At 37.8% G+C, this 19,342-nt stretch overlaps 1 protein-coding gene across 1 annotated transcript in view; it reads right to left on the bottom strand.

The window, feature by feature from the left end:
- cpped1 (calcineurin-like phosphoesterase domain containing 1) overlaps window positions 1-19,342 on the bottom strand; it is a 31,577-nt gene that overhangs the window by 5,401 nt on the left and 6,834 nt on the right. Inside the window, exons 3-5 of the mRNA XM_087783791.1 lie at window positions 13,354-13,526; window positions 11,787-11,918; window positions 11,592-11,724 (exon numbers count right to left, since the gene is read on the bottom strand). Of these exons, the coding sequence (XP_087639917.1) occupies window positions 11,592-11,724; window positions 11,787-11,918; window positions 13,354-13,526 (438 nt within the window). The remainder of the gene's footprint in view (window positions 1-11,591; window positions 11,725-11,786; window positions 11,919-13,353; window positions 13,527-19,342) is intronic.

Genomic DNA, 19,342 nt, shown 5'->3' with positions numbered 1-19,342 from the left:
ATTCAATTATTGGAGTCGATGATCCAATTCCTTTTTTTTCTTCTATAAATCAAAGAATGTGTTCTGTATGGTACATTTTTTAATATTAGTCGCAGGATTCATTATCACTAGAGAGCAGACGTTCTGCGATTATTACATGTCCTTCTTGCTCATCAGTCCAGAGAGAGAGAGCGAGAGAACTAATCTACGATCTAACCGCTGCTCAATTAACATCCCGCCACACCAGACGGCTTTCCTGTCTGCTGGCCACAATATTTGTCAACGTGCGCAGTACTGCTTGTACCGGCAATCATCCTTCAACTTCACATCGCTGGTTCAAACATACGCTCTCCTTCCTGCACCTGATGTTACTAGTTGTCCACACAGAATTCAAGAGAGACAGGACTGAAAGGTTTCACTACTCTACTGGCCTTCTCTATGATGTCATCATCTGGGATGGGATCTAAGAATGTCTGACTAAGCCAGGAGTACAGTAGGCGCTGTAGCGTGAATCCGGATTGACTAAAAAGTAAAAAATTGTCAATATTCCATCTTCACTTAAATCTTTATCACTGTGGCAAAACCACAATTTCATTTTTTTTCCATGGACACAGACAGTTAAGGTATGTTCCTGTATGTCCAGAACAGAAGATCCAAGGGACCATTACCCTTCGGAGGCCAGATCCCCACACACGTCTAAGCTGCAGGTCAATGCCAGGCTCAGGCTGATCCAGCCCCTTCCAGGAGGATTAATCTGCCTCCTTTGATTGATCCGTTGGCACCCTCTCTGCTGGCGTCTCTCAGCTTCTGCAACTGACATGCGTGTGCCTTGGGCCGTGGGACACATCCCCATCTACCAGTTTCCACCAGCACGTCTGGATCCTGCAACTTTACTCAACTGCACAGCCAGTACTTCCCCAAAACGTATTCTTTGTTTCCACACAATTCCACTCTAACAAATCCATCACTGCGGACGTCACTCAAAGTGCCTGCAGGCTTGGGGCGGGCTGGCAGAACGTGGATCTGTCAGCGCTTTGGTAATTGAATATTATACCGACAATAGCGAACCCACTCAACTGTGCAGCGATTGGAACATATAGTATCTTTGGAGCATCATTGAAATGAACTGTATGCAAATTAGGTCAATCACCAGAGTCGTAAAACGCCGCTTTTCGCACGCAGTTCCTTGCTTAACCGACTTTGTTTCCAGTGAGCCGAGTTTTGCCTTTGCTGTGCCACTAATTCCACGTCTTGTCTCGGTCCTTTAGAGAAAACACATTTGCCTGCCGACCATTAAACATTTCCTGCTGCTTTTGTGCTTCTCTTTCTGATAAGGACGTCTACCTGGGGACTGCTCTTTGCTTTGACAGGCAGGTGGAGGTGGGGGTGGTGGAGGTGGGGGTGTCTGGCAGAGGTGGTGTTGGTGCAGAGAGAAAATACTCTCACTAGGCAGGCGGAAAAATGAAAACATATTGAATGCAAATGGTAGAAAATTACCGGGACTTGAATTGAATTCGGCACAGAAAATGAACAGTGTAGTCTCTTTCATTCTGCCTGTTGTTTACTGCGTATTTTATTCGCAGCAGTCATCTGATTCGTGTTTGGCTTAATTGCTGGATCTCTTTGTACATCCCGAAACACCTTTTACCATTTATATGCTAATGGTAACGTGCACGCAGACCGCTTCATAAAGGAATGTGAAAAGTAAGGTGCACATCTAATCAGTCTTGAAGCCTGCGCTCCTTCCCTCCATCTGCCCTTTCCCTTTTTCCTCTCGGCTCTCCATCATCTCCCTTTTATCTCTCGGCCACTGATTTGCAGGCTACAAGATTGGATTGGCTAATTGCATGCTAAGTTAATATCCCCGCGCTCAAAACAACTCCGGTAAAATATTACCTGGAGGAGAAGATATTTTCTGACAGGGATTTCCTTATCGTCTTTTAATTCCGCTCCTCCCATTTTTTACAAATTAATTTGTCAGTCTGGTGAATAAATCCAATATAATGACATTCCATTTTCAAGGAAAACAATTGAATGCAAGTCAGTGATGTCAGTGAAAATCATTTTAATTAACGGGACCCAATCCTGCTCAATTGGCTTTAACCATTATATTGTAACCCAAGGAAGCACTCAAGTTATTTAAAATATAAAAAAAATTATTGTTTCACAAACTTTTAATTAATTAATTTCACATTTTTTATAATTATTGGTTTGGCTTATCCTATCCAGGAATGCTTCTCTTATGGGTTTTATTTAGAGATGATTCTGAGCCCCGGGTTAGAGATATTGCTTTCATACTTGCTTAAAATGTTACATTCACTTTGCTCTTGTTCTTTGCTTTTTATCCTTGTTTTATTGCATTTGTTAGTACCTGTTCCTCTGTCAGCTGCTTTGTGCTGGAACCCTAACTCTAAGAAAATCTTCCAAGGGATTAATATATAATAAAAATATCTAATCTTATTTCTTTAATAAAAATATTGTCACACTTAAATTATTTAAACGTATTAAGAGATTGTGTGTGCAATTTGAGCAAGTTTTGTTTTTGTTGTAATTCTCAGTTTTGGGATTTCTCACAGACTCGCACAGTAGGTTAACATCGCCTGTGCACTGTAAAATAAAGTAGAGAAGAAGATGTCAGGAGGCAATAGAAGAACTTTATTTATTGAATTATCCTTCACTGTGTTGTGCAGTGATGTAACTAGCGCTCTGTTAACCTTGCAGTTGACAGTGCATTCTGATCTTTGTTCCAGCTCCCTTTATCCTCCATCCTGATGGCCTCCATTTACATTCATCGTATATTCTGCTGCTCCGTGACCTTTATAAATCGTATCCACGTTAACTAATTAAGTATTTTTAATTGGTAAGGAACATCAGTCAAGAACAGGTAGTCAGTAAAGATAAGGAGATCAATGAATCTTTAGCTACATGATGAATTCATGACGAAAAAAATCATTCATTTATTCAAGGTATTTATTTTAAATATTACTGGTAGTATTCGTTATCACTAGAGTGCAGACGTTTTCTCGCTCATCAGTCCAGAGAGAGAGAACTAATCTACAATCTAGCTGCTGCTCAATTAACATCCCACCACACCAGACGGCTTTGCTGTCCCCTGGACACAATGTTTGTCAACGTGCAATTATCCTTCAACTTCACATGGCTTGTTCAAACACACGCTCTCCCTCCAGTACCTAGTTGGGTTGTTGTCCATGCAGCATTAAAAAAAAGACAGGACCGAAAGGTTTCTTTAAAATACCCTCTCCAAGATGAAAACTACAGATCTAAACACTGTCCCACTAAGCCGGTGATACAGTAGGTGCTGTTGAATCACGATAGACTGATTCCGGTGGTAGTGAGGATTGTTAAGGAGATAAGACATTAGAAGTACTTTCATGCATCTGTCCCACCAACTTCTCTTCCAAGTCCAAACCCCCAAACAAGTCCAAGATGCAGGTCAATGTCAGGCTCGGGTCTGTCTATGCAGCATCTTTCAGGATGATCTATTTGTTATTGGTACTCATCCGGATCTCAATTGTCAGAAGTCGAGCCCGCCATAATGCCAACCACTTTGCCAACACCATTAAATCAAATTAGAATTATATCTAATTAACATGGATGCAGATAACAGCAATTCCATCTCTTCAAGCCGTCTAAATCAACATGGATTAGTTGGTCATTGTAAAGAGCTGGGTTCCTTTCAGAATTGAAGAAAAATCTTGATCACATGTGTATGGATTAACTGATGCTCCACCAGATGTTGGCACAGAATGAAGAAGGGTATCCCTCCAATTTCATATGCAACATTTATGCTGTGAAATTAACTGGCTACAGATGCCCCTGAGACGCTGTGGGCTTAATTCTCATGGCTAAACATCTGGAGATGATTCTGAAACCAAGATTAGACATATTGATACGTGCCGATGAGGTTACATTTCTTTTCCATATTATGCCTCACTTTATTAATTCTAATGTATTCACAGACTGTGTGTGAAATCTGAGCAAGTTATATGTAATTCTAAATTTTGGGGATTATCTCAGATTCACACAGTAGTAGTTAACATCGCCCAAGGTCTGAATAGCAACGTAGAAAAGAAGATGACTATGTCTGGAGGCTTTGGAAAAACAAACGAATGGAAAACGGAAGGTGCAAAATGACTCCTTATAAAATATGAGTGCGACATCTCATTGACATTGGCAGAAAACCAATGACTCCATTACACTCACAAATTCTGAGAAAGGGCCGCGGTTTCTCTAGGCTTAATACATTTTGTAAATTACAGAAAAGGATAAATGGTCCACGCTAGAAGTTTGTTTAACTTTATGTTGTTTGAGTTGCCGTTGTACTTCTCTTATTCCAATGCCTCAGAAACACATTTCCTTTTATTCATACTGATTGCCTTTAAATACAATACAATAAGTTACCATAGCTATAGGGTGTTGGGATTTGTTTAAAATACAAACCAAAAGTACTTAGGAAATGTGCCTGTCAAGACAGATTAATATTATTTGTAAGATAAGACAATCTTTTGGCTTCAACACCTGTGTTAAGGAGTTTGTTGCTAAAGTGCAAAAAGTGACATTCTTTAGTTTCAAAAAATTATAAATGAACACAGTGATAACATAAAAAAAAGACATATCAATACATACAGAAAAAATAATCATGACATTGTAAGCAACAGCTCTAGCAGCACTATATATTTCAATCTGAACTTCTGGATGCAGATAATTTTTGCAGAGACAGGATTTCATTAACACCTCTGGATCTGGAGGAGCGAAGCAAAGGCAGAATTCAAAGGGCTGGCTCATTGTTCAGGCTCGTTTCAGAAGACCAAGAAGAAAAAAGTACAATGTAATATTTGTCACATTTCCAAGGTCAATGCCCTGATTCCACTTTTCAAAATCATTCAATGACTTAAACATTTTTAAAATGATGATGTGTAGGTCACATATTCACTGACTGTGACTTGTATGTAAAGTTTGAACAATCCGTCGTATTAAAGTTTTAGTGCACCCAAAATACAGTTATATTCTACTCGCCCTCAAAAGGGTTGGGATTATTTTAGAGTAATCCGCAAGTAAGAAAGTCTGTTTTGGAGTCTTTTTGGACGAAGACGAAGACAACTGAGCTCCAGTCGCTACATTAAAATGGATTTACATTTTTGCCAATAACTCTAAAAGGAACAGATTACTTTGAAAATAATCTTAGTCAACATGAGGGTGAGTAGAAAATTTGTCATTATAGATTTTGGGTAAACTATCACTACAAATTACTTTTTTTAAATGTGGTATTCTCTTGGTTCTCTTGGAAACTCTGAAAGCCGGGTTCAGCAAATTCCAAGAATGAGGGACAAAAAGGAAGAGACAATTAAAATGAGAAGATAATAAAGCTCATTATTGAAACATAAGGGTTAAAGTCTCCTATCAAACGCCAGTGGGTGATACATGTCTCCCCACTGTGAATCCCATGTGGAGTCAGATCCTTGCTGATAAAGAGCGTCGAGAGAATGAAGGATAGAGATTGTATGCAGGGCAGCAGGCAGTCTCTAATTAGAGCGTGTGTACAGTTCTACAGCTTCAGGCAATCCAGGAGAGAATTCCTCTCTTATTGTTTAGTTTATACTATATTGTGATGTATAAAGGAATCCACCAATAAATCCTTGTTATACGAGTGTGTGTGCTGCAATATTACTTCGCTTGCCTCTGGGATTGTGAGAATTATGATGGGCTAGATTTTATTTCTCTGCAAATTCAGCGAGAGAGATGATAATGATTGATTTGAGGGTGACCGATGACCGGTGTTAGGCTGGACCAGCACATATATTTTGTTAATAAAGCAGAGGAACATGATTTACTCTCATTACCAAAATGAACGGGAAAAGACGTCAAAGAAGGAGCTGAAACTTCGGCCTCCAGGGGGGGGTTCATGGCTTTGTGTGATTTAATGGCAACTAAACGTCCTCTCAGGGCAAGAAAGAATCCGTCGTTGGTCCAGAACTATATTCTAGAACATTTTAGTAAAGCAGAGAAACACCATCTATTTTGCTTTATTAGCTTTATGTATGTAACAAAAATAATAATAACCTGTATTAAAGACATTATTAAGTCCTTTGAGTTCTTCTCACCTCCCTTCCTTTGCTTAAACATATACACTCGTTTATATTGTGTGAATATGTTTGTCAGTTTGTTCTGAATATATAGATTTATATTTTACTTAAATATATATTTTTATATTTGGCTTACAATTCATACTTTATGCGTTATCATATGGTTTATAGTTCAAAATAAAATAACTCTATTTTCTACAATTAAACTGTAAATATTTTCTCGGTTGGAAATAAACTTCCAGCAGCAAGATGACAGCATATATTCTGTTCTCTGCAGCCAAATATAGCAGCAAGATACTGTCCATGACTGAGAATGAGAGGATACAGTCGACACTAGTAGCTTTTAAAGCTGGTTGGTTTCAAAACAAAGGGAAGCAGTTACAAATTTGTCAAGAGTCATGTGGTCTATAAATTTCACCAAAGGCGACCAATGGGACAGTACCACAAATATTTTATTGTACCTACAGTATCGCACTATATCGTATCGTTGCCGCTGTATCGTGATACGTACAGCAGCTCCTGATTCTTGCCAACACACAAACCTAATGTATACTATATCTTAAAGTTTTATCATTATAAAAGTCAAGAATTTTTTGTAAAATTCAAGTCATTTGGAAATGATGTGTGTAATAAAAGCAAAAACAGAGTTTATAAGAAGGGAATAAAGAGATAACCGCTTTAAATAACAATTGGGACTAAGACTGACATGCTCTTTATCTCCCAACCATTTGATTAAAAAACAACGTGCAATACAGGGTGAATCTCAATCAAACTACTGTAATCGCTTGTGCAATTAAAAGGAGGATCTGCATGAGTATGAGCCTGAGGTCATCACTCAACGTCTGCGCATCATTAATATGGAGCAGAACGCTGTCAACGGCTCCCAGCGTGGAAGCGCTCGCTCTGATGCGCCTGAGGAAGACTAATTGGTGTTTCACCTTGTTCCGCCGTGGCTGCATTACTGAGATAACGTATAGATTATGTGCGGGAGAATCCATCACGCGGAGGGAAATAAAAGTTCAAGTCGTTTATGTGTGAATGATCGGCCATATACAGGTCGTCATAAAGGTTTTTTTTTTAAACACGTTCTTCCCAGTCTTCAGTGACGAGGAGCTCAGCCCGACGGTGAAACTCTCAAAATGAATGTTGAAGTTAAAACCTTAATCAATGGACACTCTTAGAAGCAACTGAAACAACAAACTTTTCTTTCCAAAGCGTTCCTGGAGTCTTCCTTGCACAAAGGGAAAGAAGCTCAGAATTCTTGGTAGAGTAGAATCAATGCTCCTCCTTTGAGGGAAGACCAGTGACAACTCCTTGGTGAATACAATTGAAGGATAAACCAGGGAAGACCCAGCTTCTATTATCAATTATCAAAGAACATGTAGTATTTGTGGCAACTTTCCAAAAGTGTTCTGTGCGCTAACTCTGTCTCGTAGGCCAACAAAGACGACTCTAAACACTTGCTATACTAGCAATGCTAGTGACTTGAATGAGTTAAGGTGAGTAATGAAAGTGAAATTGTGGTGTTAAACGATGAAAATTTGACCAAAATGGAGCAAATAAAATCTGCCATACGTCCCATCTTTGATCATATATTAAAAAGGCTTAATTTCATTCCAAAACGACTTCTTTAATTAGTTTAATTCATTTAAGAATTTACATTTTTTATGAATATTTGAATGTGTTCTTTGAGCTAAATGGGTAGGGTTGGTATTTTTAAAGCAAAAACAATGAACTGGATTGGCTGAATGATCAGACAAAGACACGCACAATCTATGAACGTACATATACAACAAAGCACATCAGCATGTTTCTTTACAGACTACAAAACTACAATTTCCTTCAAAATATGATATAGAATAAGTCTCTGATCAATCCTTTTCATCCACAATCTACACATCTGTAACAATCCCTTATTGGCACATCTTGAAAACAAGATTGTGTATACGTAAGTATCTTTATATCTTCGTTTGTGAATGACAGGTAAACAATACAGACTAAAAAGAAAAGTAGAGAGACAACCTAACAAGTTATTGTGGGGAAAAAAATAAAGCCTACTTATAATGATGATGTACTCCGTCTCTGACAGTCAGGATTTACAGTAAATGTGAGTATTACGATGTGAAATCGGTTCCGTTATTACTTTATAACCAATGTTCAGTGAAGTCTGAGTGCGTGTGTGCATGTGTGTGTGTGTGTGTGTGTGTGTGTGTGTGTGTGTGTGTGTGTGTGTGTGTGTGTGTGTGTGTGTGTGTGTGTGTGTGTGGGGGTGTGTGTGTGTTTGTGTGTGGTTAATGATGCTGTGCCCTTTACTGTAATGACAGTAACGATCCCCAGAGTACAAGAACACATCTGGAGGCTTCAGATCACAGAGGGTACGGACCAGAAGAGGAGGGTGATGATGCGTGAATAACCGACGTAAAGACGGGAAGAGAGGGCGCCACGATGTACTGTTCAAATGCAAGAAGAGACTTGATTTATTGCAGATGAAAGGATTCTGCCTTGACAAAAACAAAGTGTGATAAACTAGATGCTTCCTGAGCTCTCTGTATTGTCCAACATGCAGTGAACAAATATAACCATTATTAACATATTTATGATGTAATTTTAGGGAAATTATAGTATATTTATTATCTTTGGCCTGTTTAATTTAAATGTATACAAAGTAGAACAACAACAGAACAACACATAGGTGTAACAAACCCTGATATCTGTTCCTTTGAAGAGGAAATTGGTAGCCTTCATATTCAATTGTGAGACAAACATTGATCAGTTCCTAAAAGAAAGTACCACAAAAAAGACGTGCTCTAAGCCAATGAAGCCATTCATCTCGTATGAATAAAGGCTGATTGATGAGTGTAGAAGATGATCCCTGCATCCGCCTTCTACCCTCCATTTGACCCTGCAAACCGCTGGGTATCAGCCATAAACAGCTCTCGGTTTCATTTCCACACCGACACATTCTGGAGCTGCTCTCGCTCTGACCAGTTCTTCGTCGAGCTTTTGAGAGTTACTGGATGTAGAGAACAGCAACAGTTGCCAGGTAGCAGAATCAGTAGACTTCATCAAGCGCAGAGGAAGAGGAAGATCGAACCAAAGCTTAGGAGCAACAGTCTGGAAGGATTTCTCTCCTCTGGTCCTGAACCGTGTTCAGGAACCATCAGTAGATTCTGATCCACAGACCTCAGAGCCCGAGCTGGGGTGTAAGGCTGGATCAGATCACTGATGGAAGGAGGAGTCTGACCATGAATAGATCTGGAAGTAAGAACCAGAATTTTAAAATTGATCCTGAAAGAAACTGGCAGCCAGTGAAGAGTTTAAAGGATCGTTGAAATGTGAGTTCTTCTACTAGAGCGGGTCAGAATTCTCGCTGTAGAGTTTTGTATTAACTGCAGGTGAGACGGATCCTTCTTGTTTAGACACGACAATAAACTGCTGCAATAGTCTAAATGAGAAGACACAGACGCAAAATTGGGTTAGAAAATCACATTAAATTATGTGTAATATATTATCAACAAGGAGAAATAGAATTAAATTCCAGGATAATTATTATGGAAAGTAACGGATAATACTCTATATAACATGTTATAATATTTCATCTGAAACTTTTAAAAAAGTATTGCAGTATTGCTGAAATAAAAGAAAAGAAAAAGTGATTACATAGATGATTAAATGAAAATTAACTAGTTATAAGTTATAATGTATCATTAGTAATGTAGATCTATGCTTAGTCTTAGACACCAAAGGTATTAACAAAAAACCATGAGTAAAAGTAACATTTGCTTCAATTGCTCTTATTAGTCTTTTACTTGAAATGAGAAATCTGATTTATTAGAAGTTTTGAGTCGCTGACCTGAAATGCTGGTTTGATTTGGATCCTTCACTGCTGGACAAAATCTGTTTTACAGTATTAAAAATATATATGTTTGCCTTTAAGATGATTCATAATGGACCCTCATTGGAAGAAAAAAAAACGATTGATTTCTGATACACACTTACAAGCCATGTTTTCCAACATAATATTCAAACTAAATACGTGGACTAGCCCGCGGATGAATGTCACACATGCCATGTAGCTGGTTGTAAAATCAGACTCCCTGTAACTCCTGCCTGCGGGCCTTAGTGAGTGTGAAAGTGGATTTTAACAGGAAACTAGGACCACACAACAAACCGTAAAGCACGAACGCAGTTCACTCTTTATAAGACCAAATTAGAAAAAAACAATGTCAAAATTGAGGCTTCAAAAAAAAACCTAATTTTTTCTTGAAATCTAGATTATACTGTATTAGCACTCCTATATCTTTTGTAAACATTTCAGTTTCCTGTTAGAATTTGTAACTATGAAATTACACCAGTGTGAGACAACAACACATTTTCCTCTTTCAAACAGTTCAACAAGAACACATTAAAGGCTTCAAAAGGCATTTAAACGGCATTGAAGTTTCGTAACAAATTAAAAATCTCCATATCAAACACCTGTTTGATCTAGCTGTGTTTTAAAAACATACAAAGAATAAGACTCAATCCCAGCAGTTCTTCGCTCTGATGGTTAACGTTGACTTGAGACACTTACACTCAAGAACCCACGAGTGGCGACATTGAACATGAGAAAATCATGTCATGGTCACCGGGCTACACAAGCCAGCCAGAGCCTGTCAGCCATTATTTATTTAAAACTACGGTCATGTATGGATGTAGAGAACACGCCACACGTGAGTCGTGTGAATTCATAATACCTTGGATGACATGTGTAGTTAATTAAGGACACCGACACATGTTCTCCACTCTTAGTATGCCTGTATATCAAGTAGATTGCCCTTTAAATGCGTGGAATCAATAAGAAGGGTGACAACCAACCAAAAAAACACGGTCCAACACATCCTGGAGATAATGCCTTGTTAATGAGATTAAGAAAATTCCCGCCAGTCACCTTGGTGAATGATTGAGAATTCTGCCACATGTTGGCAGAAGAGCGTGTCAATCAGAAGTGCAGAATCATTCGGGTGAAAAGTTTCCAGCCTCCTAAAGACGTGCCGTCCTTGTGGGAGTTTTGTCTTTATCAAACTCCTTTATACCCTAATAAAGGACTAGTACTCAACAATTAGATGCTATTGCATGAATTAATCCAATTATCAGCCTCTCGCGTGCATGAAAAGAGCTTCTCCATTGAGTTCCAGGCAGTGATGGCTGATAGAGAGGAGCAGATTTAATGAAATTCAACGAGCAGGATGTCTAATGAGTATCCTGATAAAAAAAAATGCCATGCAATATGTGTTAAAGTGCGTTCGAAACGTTTGACTTTGTTAAACATGACTCGATATCATAAAAAATAACATAATTATAAAAGTAAATTACTATATAATAACTCTGGATTATGATAGCAATATTAACTAAAGGTTCATATTTCATTTGTTATCCATTTGTATATTTTTTAAACCTTTTCTAATGGAAGAGAAAAAAACAAACTATTATAATTATTATTATAATACAATAATAATATTGTTGTACCTGCTCTTTTAAACCGCTGCAGCAACTGCTGTCTGACTTCTCTCTGCAGGTTAAAGTAGTCGTCATCTTCGTCAGGGTTCTTTAGATAGAGAGGGATGTGCTGAAACACCAGGAGATGTCTGTGTTTTGATTCCTGAGAAGAAGCGTGTGGAAATATAAACTCTTTGGAGAGAATTTTTTGAGCAGAGAACATACTTTTGCTGTAGATGAGGAGGCTCTTCTCAGCTGCTCCTCTAACCACGTCTCCTGGGCCTCCTTCTGCTGAGGACATGCAGAAGCATCGTAGAACAACTGAGAGTTCAGGACGAGACAAAGGACTCCACCCACCTAGGAGACGGGGGGGAAAAGGTTCATGAAAATGACAAACATGACTTAAAATATGCTCCAAACAGTCTTCCAATTAGAAAATATATTCATTAGGATTACAATCAAATCTTAATGACAATAAAACTTGATTTTTATACATTTATATTTACATTTACATGCAGACTTTAGTGTGTCAAAAATGATTATCATTTAAGTAATCAATTAAAATGACAGTAATGAAAAATACTGTTTTTTTATCTTATTCTACCTGAGATACAACCTTAATGTTAATAATAGTTTTTTGTTCTTAAAACAGCACAAAGTAACAATGCTTTTATTTAAATTATCAAATATACTATAAGAAAAATAAAAAATGAAAATAATTAGAATCTAAATATGTAAGACATGCAATTTTTCATTATTCCTTTTTAAAAATTAAAAACTTTAAACTTAAACTTGCCATAGTCCTGGCTTCTCCGTATATTTGACTTTTGTTGTAAAATATACTTGTAAATAATAAATCAATATCTAATTAATACAATTCATTTGTCTGGTTTAATGTTTTAACCCCACTGTTATATACTTGGTTAATGATGTCCTCTAACTAAATTACAGAAAATCTGTAATGTAATGTAAAATAAAAGCTGCATATGAACTAAAACATACCATATGGTAGTTATAATAGTTATAATTTATAGTCCTGTCAAGGGAAAAAAGGAACAGAGATTAATAAATTATGATATGAATTTAATACCATCTAAAAAAAAAAAAAAACCTGGTTACAGCTACCATGTTGTCCACGCTCAAGTAAAAAACTGCAAAAAAGAAGTTGAAAGCTGAAAAGGGGTCTTTATAGTAAACTTTAATTAATATTAAACATCATAATGACTCCTTAATAACTGCATTTTGGCAACTTTACTTTTTTCTTGCTGCTGAATGACAAAGTATTAAATGATAACCTGACGTTCCAAGTCTACACGATGTATTGAGAGCCTTGTACACGACCGGAACCACCACTTTAATTCACTTCCACAGCCACAATCAGTTCTTTAGCACATGACAAAACGTTCTGAGATCATTTCTCTCCTAGAAGTCATATCTCAGCAGCCGCATCCATCTTTGTCATCCAGTTCCTTTATAAAGTGTATATCTCAAAAACTTCTCCTCAGAGGACGATAAAACAACCGATGTGATCCGTTACCGTTTCCTGCCATTTTCAGCAAGATGATCGATCGCCTGATTGAGTTGTCGATCATGTCACGTCCAATCATACATGTCAAGCAGGTCTCTCTTGTTTAGCATTTAGTAAACATATTTGGACTCAAGGTACCAGTGCGATATGGACAAGGCATACATCTCGAAGTCGCGAGGGAGTTGGAATCAAGGATGCATGCAAATGTAAGGCATGCAAATGTCGACGTCCAATGATTCCACTTCATGTGAGCGATAGACTTACCCAGAAGCTAAAATAGTCGTCTCCCCACGAACTGCAAAACTGCTGCAGCGACCTGGGAGTTGGCGTGTTCCCAAGGTCATGGTTGCCACTCACAAACACCAGAGGAATTGAGGGGTCCGTGTCCTTCAGCGCCATCTTCAGGTCTTGCTCTTGACCCTCTCTGAATGGGGTGTCTGAAGAAGGAAACAGAAAGATGCTTGTGACAAGAGTGAAGGACAGAAATGGTGTCCTTGCTGCGGTGAAATGGCGGTTACAGATCTCTGAAGAGATGGACGGATATCCATAGAGTACAGGGGGAGATATGTCTGTGCAGGGTTGGTGAAAATCAGACAGACATGGAGAAAATAGGTATGAATATTGATGAAAACTGTCCGGTTGAGAAAGTGAAGGGCAAAATCAAGACTGGCCTGAGGGATGGAGGGAATATTAGGGGGATAATGATGACAGCTCGGGGAATGTTCAATGCACTGTACCGCCCGACTGTATATCACCATGGTTACATGCATGACGAGAAAGATTCTATGGTGCTACCCAACAATTCTGCTGAGCCGCGCGAACCAACCCCTCGTCTGAGCCGCCACTTTAAGACACATTTGTTTTACAAGGTATACGCAATGTTCTCCATTGTACGAACAGCATGTTTGTTGTGCTGAAATTGTCCTACTAATTTATTCATAATGCCTTCACGCTGAATGAGAGCTGGAAATCCAGGGAAAAGATTTAAGCTAAATTAATTTGGTCCCAGTGTGGTTAACGGCATTGGAAGGGTTGGACTCAAATCTATTTATAATTTAAAATGTTTATCAAACAAACCCATCATCTCTGCACATAAATTATTCCCACCCCTCCCTGTTCTCTCATTTCTTTAGCTTTTATTCATCTAAGTAATTATTTTGCTGACCTAGTTCTGGAGCGAGCTCTTCCTTGGATATTTGGATAGGACTCCTTACGTAAGCTTCTGTACTGATAGAGCGCCTTGTGCAAGATGGAGCGAGAACACACTTGTGTTTAAGCGCTCATCTCGACAATTAGACATTGTCCTTAATCATTTCCATCTAGTTTTCAAACCTTCCCCCCCAAAAGATGTGTGGTCTGTGTTATTTTTAAATTAACTCGGTATTGGAGCCTGATTCCGATTGATGACGTATTGTTCTATACCTTGCATGAAAACTAATGTGTTGATTTAAGCGTGTATTAAATAGATGTTGGACTCTATTGTATCATCAGTATCTGTATGTTTAAACAAAACTCTCTTCATTTAAATATTTACATTAGATAAAAACCTTTTGTTTTTTCTTTAAATAAAATCTTTTTCACTGCGTGCCATCAATTGCTGAATTATTCACCTCCAAGGCACTCGTTGTATAAAAAAAGCAGGGTGTGATCACAGTTGGCCGGAGGATGAGTGAAGCTATGATTATGTCATAATGGACTCTGCTGTCGTAACCTCTCGTTCGCCAAGATTTTGGAAGGGGGATAACTTTATAAAATACTCAAAACATCGTGATGAGGGACTTACCGATCTTTGAGAGGAAAATAATTGTATTAAATTATTACTCAACTTATCGTGTTAATTGTGTGAGGCCAATAATCAACAGCTTGTCTGTCAGGGGAACATTTGTCAAACTCAAGACCGGGCCACTTAATTCATCCTCATGTTTGTAAGTCCGACTGCAAGTACAAAGTACAGAGGTTCTTTTCTTCTTTGCTCAATCCTTTTTAAATAACTGTAATGAATATAAATGATGGACTGATGAGACTGAAGTTTGTGATTTGACATTGTACTTTAATGCATCCCAAATCAAATATCAGAGTTTCTGAAGGACAAAAGCAGTCCAAATTTAGTTTCAAAGTCAGGTAACAGTCGGAAAAAAAACCTTTGAATTAGTCACGCCGGGAGTCAACTTGACATCTGCACTCAAACATCAGGGCAGCCTAATTGGATCCAAACAGCAAATATTCATATAATGACAGACGGGAACAACAAATTGACAAGCGTTACGCAGGTTTTGTTACTTAAAATGTTGACTCTCAACAGAACCATTTTCAACTTTCTCCAGAGGACTGAATTCATTACATGTACAGGATAAAAAGACACACAAGCCACATGGTGGCACGGAAACTGTGCAGCCTTCTGCTTCCTCACACCTCCTGCTGTCTGCTCTGGTTCTCACTATCTACTAACATGTCAGTTTCATAAATCATCCTGCAGTATTCAGAACGCCATTAGTCTACTCCTGATACACCTTTTTTCTTCTCGGGTAAGGAGGAATCGTATCCGTTCAAGATACAATCTTATTGTGGATTTAAAAGACAAGAGAAAATAGGGAGATGTGTGAAGATTTAATTGAAGCTGAAAATGCATATTGTGAGTAAATGTACATTCAGATACTGTTGAAAATTAAAAAAAATAAAACATTCTATAAAACTAATAGAACCATTTCTCTGGTCTCACAGGATGAAAGCCTGACAAACATTTTAGTTAATGAACACTTTGATTCCAAAAGCTTGACAGGAGACTTTGGCAGGTTCCTGTATATCATTTACAGCTGCGTTAGCACTTTTCTCTCCAGTTTGAAAGATGAGGAAAAAAAAAAGCTCTGTGTGGGGTGGCTGACACATATATGCTCTACACTTGAACCAACTTTTAATGAGCAGGACCTTCTGTTTTACACTGGTTTTAGGGAAATAAAATAAGCTTTACAGATCTTGAATTAAGAAAATAATAAATACTGTATATTAAGTGTAAAACAGATTGCAAAACATATATTTTATATTTTAATACAAAATGACATTTAGTTTAATGCATTAATCGCATACTTTTGAGTTAAAAATGAAAGAGAACTTGACAAGAACTGTTCTTAAATATGTGGTTGAAACTTGGCAAAGTAGCCCAAAAAACAGTGACAGTAGATGCAATGTTTGTTATTCAGCAGGAGAAAATTATTTTTCCCCATTCCTTTGAGGTTCTAAATAATGTTTAAAACATGAAGGATTTAAAAACTTTTATCTATTCAATAATGATTGGACTGCAGAAAGAAATTACACCATTTAAAATGAGCAACGATTGAATCATATACAGTAGCAACATTCCCCATGGAAAAGGGTTTGTGAAACAAAGTAGTCTGGCTATTCTAAGGCCTGCTGCCGCGTGACCTCAACCCAAGAAGACGACTGAACGGTCAGACTGATGCTTGTCCTCACATTTCAAGGTTTTTTTTCTTTCAGGCATCCGAGAAGATATTCTGTTTTAAAGTTACATTTGATCTGCTAAACTCCAGGGTATCCACAAAAGTACTTACAGAGGCTCAAAATCTACATACCGACATTCCCAACCCCCTTGGAAACCTATTAGTGCACATAGGCCACTGGACGATCCTGTTAAATAACACTTCAAAAAGCACCTTCCCAGACGGCATCCAAAACACTTTCAAGATAAATACGTTTCCGAGCATCTTATTATACCCGTGCACAGAGACGTGCGCTGACACAATATCATAAGCGAGTGAGAGAGCATGCTCGTCCCAGAGAAACCTCAAGTTCACTTTTGAGAACGTAAGACACACGTGTGCACATGCTTGTGCACTCCCAACCGTATCACACATAGCATCCCTGGTAGAACCCCAAGAGACATCACTTGAATCCTTTGTAGTGCTCATTAGGAGAGTGGTAAGTCCAGCGTGTTTCTCTAATCTAATCAGCTCTCTATCCCCCTCCATCCTGCACCCCCCCGCCTCATCCCGGCTCTTTATCCTCTTCATTTGTCAGCTTTGAAAGTAAGTGCGAGAAAGACACCAGAGGGTTGCAGTGAGCGGCGGAGAAATGGAGAGGAACGGGAGTTGAGGATTGAAAAGTCCTTGAGATGGGAAAGTTACTATTGCGTTAACTGGATAAGAGAAGTGCCAAGATGGATGTCGGTGCAATCATTTTGGACGAGACCGGCTGTGGAAAGATTCAAGATTTCAATTAGAGGAAGGGGTTTTTCACATCACGATGATGAGAGGAAAACTTAATCCTGGACCAAGACCAACTTTAGATTCAACATCAGTGCATAGTCTATGTACATTTGTGACAAAGTTATCTATGAGCACTTGTTTAGCTTTTCAATTGAAGAAACTTAGGTCAGCGATAAAGCATACAGTGATATCTCTGCTAAGACCCAGCTATGGGACCAAGGTTCCAGACAACTCCAAGCACATCTTTGATACAATTAGTAGAAAAGAAATACTATCTAAAATTTAATTGCACTTAGAATCTAACATGGAATTCATAAAAGCCATTAAATGCATTTTTCTAATTATCTGTTGGTTCAATAAAGGAAAATAATGAAGTTCATTTAAATTAAAACTATTATTACTTTCCAAAGTAGCATTCATTACCCCCAATAGACCCGAGTTGCTAAAATCAACTTCTTGGTACTTTTTAAAGTTAATTCTGGTGTCTCTCACATTTAATTTAAAAAGGGTTTTAAAAAGTTCACAGAATATCTGACTGACTGCTACATTTGTTTCTGAAATTGGAATTTAGGGTCAACTTTTAATGAGAAAAAGCAGTTTGGGGGCTTTTCATTTAAAGCTAAGAGCATTCAGATTAAGTATCTCTGGTCTTATAAACATTTTCTTTAACATAAATTAAATTTCTCCGCGTGATTTAAAGAGTCAACATGTTGGTTGATTTCTCTATTGCTTTAAATATAATATTCTACTGCGATAGCATACCCGGACAACTCCATTGTTGGAATTTTATTAGGTACAAAAGGTCTTTATGTTTTTATTGAGTTAATTTATTTGGATAATTTGAAACATGCTAATTAATTTAAGTAAACTACTCTGTTATATTTTGTATTGTTTGTAATGTAAATATCACATAGTTTTAAATTCATATTTATACTGTTCACTAAATGAGAGCAATATGAATTAGAATGCACATTTCCTCCATTAGGAAAAAGATTATTTTGAATTACACAAGATTTTGTTAGTATATACGAAAAAAGTAATTGGAAAATATATGGCTTTAAAATGTTTGTCTTGTTTGCCAATTATGGATTTTTTTTACGTGGAAAAACTTGAAGAATCCAATGCATGTACAATGTGGAGACTTTTTTTAATATCGGTGCAGTATACAAGAAGGATACTGAAATTAAAAAAAAGAAAAAAATTACAATATGAAGTATTACAAGTTGCATGCTGCCGGATATACAGTATAGCCATAGATGAGATAAATAACATTTGCTTTGAAGTTTTTAAAATTAAAAATTCTCCACTAGAGTCAGTACCTTGAAAGCCAAGTACCTATGCTTCCTGCTTCATGAACCAATCCGAGTAGAATGAACAATTAGAAAATGATAATGGACATACTGTACATCTATGCCTTTCCCCTTAAAATACCATTCATTTGGACGATATTTGTTTTAGAAAAGAAAATTGAGTGGAAAAAGGGGTCTATAAATATAAATTACTTACTTACTTACTAAAATCATTTGAAATAACTGAGATTTGTGCCTTTAGTAACCGAGAATATGATAAACAGCTAATTGACTTTGTTTGTTTACTCACAGCTCTGATGCCATTTCACTGGATGCATCTACTGCGTTTATTAGAGGAAAGAAAATAAATGTCATTGTCAGCTAAAAAAAGACTGTCAAAATGCGGTGTGAGATATCAAGACCACAGCTGTTTACTAAAGAGAGCAGACACACAGGAGGAAAAGTGAGAAACAGAAGGAAAATAAGAAAGTGCGAGCCAGACAGAGGAGAGATGGAGAGTGGAATCTCTGCGAACTGAAATAAAGTTGCCAATTTCCTGTCGATGACAGGCAGCAGTGTTGACAATGTGGGTTGACAGCCAGCTTCCTCTGGCCGCAACCCATTCATTCTGTATTGTAAATAAACAGTTTAGGGAGAAATGTCAGCCCAGATACAGAAGGAGAGGCTTTGTCTATAATGTCCAATCCCGCCATCTCGCCAACGCAGCGGCCCAGATGCCAGGGG

This window comes from Callionymus lyra, chromosome 2 (genome assembly GCF_982586985.1).
Source record: "Callionymus lyra chromosome 2, fCalLyr1.hap1.1, whole genome shotgun sequence".
Taxonomy (NCBI): Eukaryota; Metazoa; Chordata; class Actinopteri; order Syngnathiformes; family Callionymidae; genus Callionymus; species Callionymus lyra.
This window is presented reverse-complemented; position numbering and strand designations above follow the sequence as displayed.